The 10341-nt window shown below is 37.6% G+C and overlaps 2 protein-coding genes across 2 annotated transcripts; one reads left to right on the top strand and one right to left on the bottom strand.

The window, feature by feature from the left end:
• Window positions 1-1899: 1899 nt before the first annotated feature.
• On the bottom strand, window positions 1900-4554 carry LOTGIDRAFT_179800 (hypothetical protein; the record flags this gene model as incomplete). The annotated part of the gene is made up of 6 exons (XM_009067904.1): window positions 1900-2122; window positions 2326-2518; window positions 2754-2894; window positions 3045-3279; window positions 3505-4013; window positions 4212-4554. 6 exons carry the CDS (start codon window positions 4552-4554, stop codon window positions 1900-1902), a joined length of 1644 nt encoding a protein of 547 aa, XP_009066152.1.
• Window positions 4555-6282: 1728 nt separating this feature from the next.
• Window positions 6283-8712, top strand: LOTGIDRAFT_169610 (hypothetical protein; the record flags this gene model as incomplete). Its single annotated transcript, XM_009067903.1, has 6 exons — window positions 6283-6496; window positions 6690-6887; window positions 7143-7400; window positions 7486-7677; window positions 7819-7934; window positions 8173-8712. The coding sequence occupies 6 exons, from the start codon at window positions 6283-6285 to the stop codon at window positions 8710-8712; spliced, it is 1518 nt and encodes a 505-aa protein (XP_009066151.1).
• Window positions 8713-10341: the final 1629 nt, after the last annotated feature.

Genomic DNA, 10341 nt, shown 5'->3' with positions numbered 1-10341 from the left:
TAAATGGCAAAAATGAATTCGATGTCATTTGAATCGATTCATTGATGGGTCTTAGTGAACTGTCAAGGGTGGACCAAAATGCATGTGCATTTTAAAGGGATCAATTCTGGGATGCCACAAAAATAGAACCTTAAGCATAATATTTCTCATAAGATGCCTGTAAATCCCTTAAAATAGATTCTTGAAAACTTAATGGCATGTCAGACAACATACCCCCTCCCCCACGCCCTAAAAGTGGGCTCCTCGGTAGGCCTACATTGTTACATGCACAAGTGGAAGAGTTAAATATATTGTTGTACTGAGGGGTGACACATTCCTGCTAAATTGTTTCCAGCCGTGGCACATAATTATGCCATTTCGAGGAGAAAAAGCCAGCACATCTGACATGTAGGCAGCTCTTTGGGCATATTTCGAAAGATCTCTGATATGCAATAAAGATTAAAAGACAATTTGTTCAATTTTAAAATGATTTATTTTCCAAATATCTTACACATGTTCCATAGAAATAATTTGGACATTTATAATATCAAATAAAATAGCAGCACATTCATCCAAACTCTTACATTCAAATGATACAGTATATTTCGCCATTAGTGACGTCATCCAACACTTAGTTTTAGTGGCATTGCAGGAACCACAGACGTCTGATCGAAAATTGGAATGGTGCAATGATTGTCCCTGATACAAATTAAAATTCAAGAAAATCTCTTTACAATCCCTGTAATCAAAATTCAAAGTATTAAGCTTGGCATTTCAATAAGCACTCAAAACACATATATACTCAGATATACCAATAACAAAACAATATTATGGAAGAAAAGATAACAATAATAACAAAATAACAGACCAGACAAAAACTCATCCAATATCATGTACTCACTTAAATACATTATGGTTTGTGTGGAATTGTACACAAACCTCAAGTTGGATTATCATCTTGAGAAGCGATATGTATATGTACTAAAGTGTTTACTCGTCTCTGTATGTGTATCTCTCACATGTGCGATAGCAATGCCATAATCTTGGCATATTAAAATGGTTTGGAATTGTAGGAACCACAGACATCAGACAGGAAATTGAAATGCTGCAAAGAGATGCTTTAAGTGTCCCTGATACACATACAAATACTAGAAAACCTCTTTCAGCTCTTTTATCCATCACAGCAAATAACTACTTAAATTTCTAATACATTCTTAACCCACAAATTTCAAATAGCCAATTCCACCGAAATTCATATAAGTAGATACTCAAAGCTATATAATTATTCATTAAAGATTCCCATTTACCATAATAAATACATCAAAATCATCTTGTTTTATAAATTTGTAGGTGTATCAGAGACACTGATAGCATCGATTTGCACCATTCCAATTTTCAATCAGATGTCTGTGGTTCCTGCAATTGCACTAACACTAAGTGTTTGATGACATCACTAATCATGAAAGGCGTGAACCACAGACGTCTGATTGAAAATTGGAATGCTGCAAATCGATGCAATCAGTGTCCCTGATACACATATAAAATGTTTTAAAACCTCTTTAGTCAAATTTCAAGAAAATGTTGCTAAGGTTGAAATAGGTGCAAATTAGAAAAAAATATTTGGTACAGAATAAGGCAAAATGTACAGAAAAATTTTATCAATTTAATCCTCAGTTCATGATTTGAATAAAAATGAAAAAAAATTGAAAAAGATACGTTTCCATGATTTGAATTGCATTGAACATTCTAAATTAGGACCAGGTCATGTATTTTCAAAATGATCTTAGCTCTTGGATATCCTAGAAACAATGTAAGAAGTTAAGACCCTAGGATATCAATAGCGCCAAGATTGTTTTGAGAACAAGTGGCCAGATTTGTTGGGCCATCTGTCAAGCAACTCTTATTTCCACTGCAAAACACTTATACCACCCCAGCCCCACAACCTGCACGATGAATATTCATATCTTTAATGGTGGACCATTGATCTGTTTCCGGGTTATAAACCTCGGCACTACATAGTCTGCTCTGTCCATCAAACCCACCTAGGACGTATATAAGGCCATCAAATAGAGCAACACCTGGCCAAGCTCTAGATGTATTCATGGGAGTAATGGTGGTCCATTGTTTTGTGACTGTGTTGAACCTGTAAAAAAATGAAATAGAGTTTTACACCCTACTACATCTTCTTGAACTAAGTCCTGATGTTCGACAAATGAAATGGAGATCTCTATCCTGCAGCATTACACCTTCTTGGCCTACCGCCCTGCTTGGGCTAATTAAATGGAAGCTTTATATCCAGCTGTTCTGCACCTTATTCAGATAATGAAATAGAGCTTTATGACATACCTCTCCACAAGGTCAAAATATTGGTCTAAATGCCGAAATCTTCCACCAATGGCATAAATAAACTGATCACATGTGACTAACGAAAGACCTGATCGACCTTTCTCCATTTCAGCCACAAACGTCCAGTCTTGAGTATCTGGATCATAGCATTCTACACTGGCTCTATCCATATGTAATGTTTTATCAAAACCTCCTACAAAGAAATGAAATTTGGAGTTTTACATCCTACTGCTTGGCAAGGAAATAAACTGGATTTTGATGGCCTAATGTACAACCTCCCTGGATGAATGAAATGCTCATAATTGACCCCTTATTCTTCAAAGGAATCAGAGCCTTAATTGCTTTTCGTGTGTTACATTTCCACATGAAGCTATAATTCGAAAAGTTCGCCCATTTTTTTCTTCTAGCAGCCAGACCAAATGTCCTACCTGCCACATATATTCTCCCATCACAAACGGCCACCCCTGCTCCAGCTCTTTTACGCTTTAAATTTGTTGTAAAACTCCATTTCTCAGCTTTAGGATCATATTTTTCTACTATATTATAGCTACATGATCTATCCTCTCCACCTGAATAAAATTAACATGGTTTATATTATGTATAATTGTGAATATAATGCTCACGTTTATAACTCCCATCTGACCCTGGCAGACTGGCTCGACTTTGGCCCTCTCAAATCAATTTACATAGGATAAGACATATATGATTCAAAAACTCACCAATGGCATAAATACACCCTCTGGCAGCTGCCACAGCCACAAATGATCTGGCAACTTTCATTTCTGGTTTAGGCAGCCATTGTTTGATGACAGGATCAAAACATTCTACACAGCGAAGATACAGAGTGTCCTCTTGAGTTTCTAATAAAGCACATTCTCCTCCTATAGCGTACAGTAGTCCCTCTTGACAGGTCACTCCAACAGCTGTACGAGCAATGTTCATGTTACAGTTGACCTACAAATAGAAAGCGATCAGATATGAGTAGGCTTATGCCGCTGTCCTGTCACAATTTCCAGGAATCTGATGTTTGCTTCATCTATAATTCATGCATGAAATAGCAGAAGTGACTACAGCCTGAATTTTCAAGGGTATTCTAAGCTGAATGCTGATATTCAGCTCTATCTATTCTCAATGCAGAGAGAGCAAGGCTTTTATCAGTTTAAAATTTTTACCACTTACATTAGCCACCCATCTATCTGTAAGAAAATCGTAACGTTCCATACTGGATAGCTGACAGTCAGTAGAGTTACGTCCCCCTACCACATAGATACAAGGTGGCTGAGCTCTTGGCGTGATCATCTCCATGGCAACATTATCTTGCTGTGTTCTTATCGCTTTACTTATCACAAGCTGACACTTTGCACAATTATTAAAAAATTCAGACTTTATGACAATGTTCTCCAAATATGTTAAGTCCAGTAAGGCCAGGCGAATGTTTTGGAGAATTGCACATGCACAATGCGACCTGCCCACAGGGTCATACTGTATCCACGCACACGCAGCCTCAAAGACTTGGTGTTCACTCACAACTCTGAGCTTATCACTGTTGAGCAGGTTTAATAAACGCTCCTGACTTAGCTCATAGAATTCGTCAGAGCGAACTATTTCCAGAAAGTTTTGGAACATGAATTGCCGAGCGTAGGAAGCTAGTTCTGTAAGGCCGTACATATCAGCGAAATAATGGATTCCTGAAACAGATAGATAAGAGTAAAAGTAGAGAGCACAAGAGTGGCCTGTGGCACCAAAATGTACAAACTCCTCTAATGATTCATAGAAACACCACTGTTCCCTCGTACTCCAAGGGGGTACTTGTAAGGTACTTGTAATGGTTGAGAACCATTGATAGTATGCTCTCCTCTAAAAATAGCATCAGATAAGAAGCTTACCTAAGCAGTTAGAAGCAGCTAACTGACCCTCTAAAAATTGGGAGCAATTGGTCCTAAGGGCTGAGAGTCCTAATAAAGAGGCACCTTGAAGAATGTCCTGAACATTAGCTATGTTAATCTCCAGGAGACCAGTATACATGAACTCTAACAGCAAGTTCATTGTCTTGGCTTCCATACCATGGATCTCAACCAACGATTGCTCTGTTTCCTGCATTCCGTTGGTAAACATTGCCCTAAGATATGGACTGCAACCTGCTAGTACTATTTTATGAGCTTGATATTTGCAATCTTCCACTCTTAGCACAATGTCGCACAAATGTTCCTTCAGTCTCAGTTCATTCATAACCGAGAACGCTGTCTGCGTGTGCGACTGCACGATACAGTTCCTCGATTCAATCATGGTGGCTGATCTTTTCCTCCTTTGTTCTTTCTTACATTTCTAACATCTGCAATAAAAAGATGGAATGCTTTGGAGTTGCAGCTCGTTTTGGACTAATGAAATGGAGTTTTATTTCCTACTTAAGGACTTCAGACATCTTCAACCTAATTCGGTTAATAACCTTGGGCTTGATTTGTGGATTATTTTGCTGATCCTTATTAATGGGCTCATGTTTAGGAACAGGAAAAGTGAGATGGATTACAAATTACGTCTACGATTCGATTTGTTTTTTTATGTTGGGTGTTGAACGAATATATGGGTAGCTTTTGTCTATGAGAGAACGCACAAGTTAACGCTGTTAATTGCAAGTCGATCTTTAACTTAAGATCTTACAGTGTCAATAAACCAAAAAGCTTCAGGATTAAAGTGTCAACAAACCTTATTTATGTAACCGGAAGTTTTGACTCATCACATCGCTTAGATCATTACTAAATGAAAGTCGCTTGTGTTCTGAGAAAAAACTGGTTCGAGTTATGTCCCTTTCCAATCAATTGTATTTAAAGGCATTGCAACGCTTTGTATAACAGGGAATGAATGAATGAATGAATGAATGAATGAATGAATGAATGAATGAATGAATGAATGAATGAATGAATGAATGGCAGCTATACTAACTCGGAAAATAATTTCAAAGTTTACCCAAAAATTCCCCTTTATAAATTGACTATTACAACCTGAATTAAAAAGACAAATATTTATTTTGTAAGGCGTAGTTGCGCAAATTGTCACAACCCGAGCTTAAAGAGAGCCTTCCACAAACATCATTGACCCTCGTATTGTCCATAGAGCCCCGCTTTGTCTACACACAGCTGCACAGAAGTCTGGGCGTCAGAATTTCTTACTATTTTTGACGATTTTGGGGATAGAAAGGATCTACTAGAACTAAATCATCTTTTAGGTGGAGATTTCCCCTTAAACAAATTCTCGAAGTTTCCTAATTTTTGAAAATTATAAATAAATATATCCGCTTTTGACGATTTTAACATAATAAGAACTTAAAGTTGAGACGAAATTCTCAAATATTTGCATAACCCAAAATTGAACAATTATTGTCAAACACGGATAGAGTGACACGAATGGGGTGATACGGATGAGGTTGCTAACCTTTTCAGGTCTTTAAAATAGTACAATTTGAAAGTATTTACTTTTGTTGCAAGATAGTTGTAAGACGCGGAAGACGGATAAGGAACAGTTTGGGGATATTCGTTACAATTTATATGTAACATAATTGTCTTTGGAAGAAGACAGCACGAAGAACTATCTCTCTCCAAAGAAGAACTGTCTATAACCATCTATCTTTGGAAGAAGCGACTACAGCCAATTGATGTGGGAAGAAGCGACTACAACCAACAGTCTCTGTAAGTAGCTAGAGAGTATAGAGCGACGTCAACCAACTGGTCCAAAAAGGAGCGACTACAACCGACTGTTTGTAGAAGGAACGACCACACACAACTGTTCCTAAAAGAAGAGAGTGCAACCATTAATTCGAAGAAGGAACGACTTTAACCAATTGGGCCTGCAAAAAGAGTCCACAACCAAGTGATCGAGGAAGGAGATACCACAGCCAACTGCTCGTAAAATAAGCGACTACAACTATCTGTTCAACCAAGACGTTGTAACCTTCAAGGAATCATGTTTACCAACAGCCACGGAGAAAACATTAACTCATACGGTGACGAAATTACCTGGTCCACCAATACTTTCGATGGATGTGCGGTTGTGGACAGGAAACTAAAAATAGGAGACGTGATCGAAATCTTGGTTGAAGGTGGTTTAAGTGGGGGACATGTGGTTCTCGGGATTACCACGAGGACGGACGACCAGATCAAAGACTGCATCAGAAGAGGTTAGTATCTTGAGGTGGTCTCAGATAGATTCAAAGCATCTCATCGGCTCGTTCGTAGTCGTGAGGCGCTTATACCCGATCTGTATCCAAAGAAAATTACCGCCTACGAGCAACTGCGACCATCTGGATGGATTGCCTTTCAGATTTAACTTTTAGTACAGAGTAGGACACGATCTTCTTTCTTGTATTGTAGGAACTAAAATAGACGCCTTGGCCACCACTCACGTGAAGGTTTTAAAAAAACAGGCCAGATATCGCCTGGAAGTGAACTCGAACAATGAGATAGTCCACGAGTTTTGGGGAAAGGTTACAAGATTTCGAATGGAACCAGGCTACAGCTTTAGGTTTTGTGCTATGTTGCTTTTTGGGTTCATGGATGTCACAATAATAGGTAAGTACACAAAATTCCTTCTGATTCTAGATCCTCCCATATTTAAAATAGAGATTTGTTCACCAATTCAGCTAATTGTGCAGCTAAGTTCTGTGAGGAACTTCACTCACTCATACCATGATCAGCAGACATTTGTCTGGAGGTTGTGTCCAAATTTAAACCTATTCATATCAAGTCTAAAAAGTATCTCAATAGCAGAAATCGAACCGAGATCACTTTCAATTAAGAATAGGAAAATTTCAATTAACTCTTCAGGTGGTCAATCGAGGAGAATCCAATGGTCTCCAGAACTGTGTGGCACCAACGTAAGCCTGTCATCCGACAAGAAGAAAGTGAGCTTAAAAATTGGAAACCCCCATGCAGTTGGCGCATGGTCCGACGCCCTTGTCCAAAATAACAACATTGGATTTGATGTTTCCTCTGTCAATGCTCATTGGTACTATATGAAGATCTTTGTCAGCCCAAAGTCACCCTTTGAAGCAGCAACTCAAGGCTGGGAAAGCTTTATAAATAGTAAGTAGATTTCACGTTACAAAACGTTTCATTGAAGATTTCAGGTGAAAGACCCAATGTAATTGATATTTTGTTTTCATTGTAGATGAGCTGCAAACGGTAGTGAAGATCAAAAATCCAAAAGAACAGTTGATCATCACACTGAACGATTCAACACTAACATTCGTCGTGGGTGTCAATTCTGTCCATTCCTATGCCGTCAACCTAGTTAGCGACAAAGCTATCTATTTATACTTTGAGTTATTCCGGGTGAAGCTGAAGGTAAAAGCCAAGGAAGGTAAGTCTCGACACCGTTTTCTTGGTAATATCCAACAATTTGTAGTCATAGGCTTTTATCTAGATCTGCTTGAACTTGCAAATCTGACGTCCTTGCTTAGCTTCTCGGTCATGATATTCTTTATTCTGTTTTTGTCCACAGATATAGACGTATATGAAGATTCCTACAGCAGCTTTTACGACCCCTCGGTATATGAAGATGCACATGCAAAAATGGTGAGGATGATTCTATTTTACAATAAGGGAGAGAGGGTAGAGGTTCGTTATCAGTCAGGAGTTACTGCCTAAACAAATTGTGGGCAGCTGAACGAACACGCATTTCAAGGCATATCCCCTTTAAGCAAAAAATTAACCTAGGGTGTATCCTCAGCATACCAGAGGAGCTGAAAGAATACTGCAATTCTCCCTAGTGTGAAAGTGACCGGAAATGCGACGCAAACTAGTTGTAGACTCTTTAATATTTCGGCCCCGAATTTAGATTGAGAATTTTTTCCAGAATCCTGTTTTGAAAGTAAAGAAGCGCGGTGAAGTTGAGCATTCTGAAAGAGCATCGGCAAACTTGGACAGACTGAATGATGTCCTGTCCAATCAAGATACCGGGTCTTCTAAGCTGTCAGAAATCTACCAGTTCATTCAAAAATTTGATAAAGACTTGGCTTCTGTTGAAAGTCAATACCTAGAGCCCGAGGGAGCCAGACCCCTACCAGAGATTCCACACTCCCAAAAACCAAGATATAAGCCTAGCAATATATCTTCTGATAGTGGCATTGGGTCAGCCAGTTCTCTCTGTAGTGCATGTTCACCTAACGTCACGACCAGCTGCAGACCAATGGGAGCAATGGGCACCACGGAAAACCACTATAACGACCTTTTTGAAAGAGCACCACCAGCACCTAAACTTCCAACATTATACGTGAGAGGCGGAAACGAAGACCTGCAATTGATGATAAAGGATTTGCAGAAGAGGGTATCAGATTTGGAACGTACGAAGAAGATAACCATTGCTTCGTCAGTTGATCTTTATTTGCTCGCTTGACGTGTATTTGCAAAAGTCATAATCTAGGCAAGATTTAAATAGAGCCAAATGAATCACAGACATTGGATTAGAGCATATAGAATCTATTATCTGACATATTTTAAATCCCTTCAAGAATCACCCACATTTGCACAATGGATCGAGCTTTTCCTTGCACTCATTGCATTTGTATTCTCTTTGTTTCTGTGACAATGAATAATATTTTTTTTTAAATAAACTCTCTTTATAATAAACTTTTTATATAATAAACTGTTTATAATAAATTACCTATATAATAAACTTTTATTAAAAATGTTAACAATGTTAATATACATCAAAATAAACAAAATTCGCATGTTATTGCCATAGATATAAATAAATCCTGGACACTAACAAGATTAGCAAACTATATCTTTGTTAGCAAAACACAAAACGGCGGAGATCCAGGTAAACACCATAGTTTCACAGCTAAACATTGTCAAAACTTACAGACTTATATTTGCGTTAACAAGTACTTAGAATCGTACATGCGTATTATATATAGTGCGCTCTGTACTAGAAATTATATGGTTAATGTGTATGTATTTGTAGCTAGAATGAAAATATGTTATAGCTATACAAAAAAAGGGCTGGTAGAAATAAATTTGCCATTGAAGAGATTCTATAATTCGTACATGCGTATTATACGGCACTGCGCATTGTATAAGGAAATATATAGTAAATGACTTTTGAGGCAAGAGAAAATTGTTTGGCAATAAAAATAGATAACAAAAATATAATTGTTGAATTCAGTTTGCTGTAAAAATGTTCTTAAACAAACACGTGCGTATTGTACGATAGTGCGCATTGTACGTGGAATTATATGGAATTTGTGGAATTCAGATCCTTAATACATGTATTCAAGAAAAAAAATATACCATACATGCGCGTTATAAAAGGTGCGCATTGTACTAGAAATTATATGGTAACCGTTTTTGAGTGGTTTCAATGTAAGGTCATGAATGCAACTCAGCTGACAATCAAACTAAAACTAAATGGAAATGTTCATGAAGGGAATAAAAACAAAACTTGTCATGGTCAAAAATGTGGTTTTCAAAGGAGATAATACTGAATAGAAAAATGGTGCTTCTATGCCTAAGTTGAATGGAAGGGCTAAGCCTATAATTACTTGTAAGTTTTTTGATTCATAGGTCCCCAAAAATACCATTATTTCTGCCTGCTGCTGCTCAAGCAGAAATATCTTTTCACAACCAAATTCATAACAGCACAATATCAAAAATAAGACACATCTGTGCACATGCGAGGACAATTCAAAATAAAGACAAGACCAGTCCACTATGTTCTAGGGTAGAATAAGTGATAATTCAAATCATACTCATCGTGTTCATTACAACTAAGTCTATCCTAGAATAAAGTGGACTCTTCTAGTCCTTGCTTAGGATATGTTCTTTAGCATGTGCAAATGTCTTTGAATGTCCATTAAGTCTGAAAATAAAATGAATGAAATTAAGCAGAGGTAATACTAAAATATATCAGCTGTGTGGACTCTCTAAATGGAAGCTACACAACACTCTAAATACCGGTATAAAGTTAAGGATATGTTAGTTTAATACTTCAGCCATTTTGCCGACTTGTCAATGATAAACGGCA

The sequence above is a fragment of the Lottia gigantea genome, assembly GCF_000327385.1.
Source record: "Lottia gigantea unplaced genomic scaffold LOTGIsca_87, whole genome shotgun sequence".
Taxonomy (NCBI): domain Eukaryota; kingdom Metazoa; phylum Mollusca; class Gastropoda; family Lottiidae; genus Lottia; species Lottia gigantea.
This window is presented reverse-complemented; position numbering and strand designations above follow the sequence as displayed.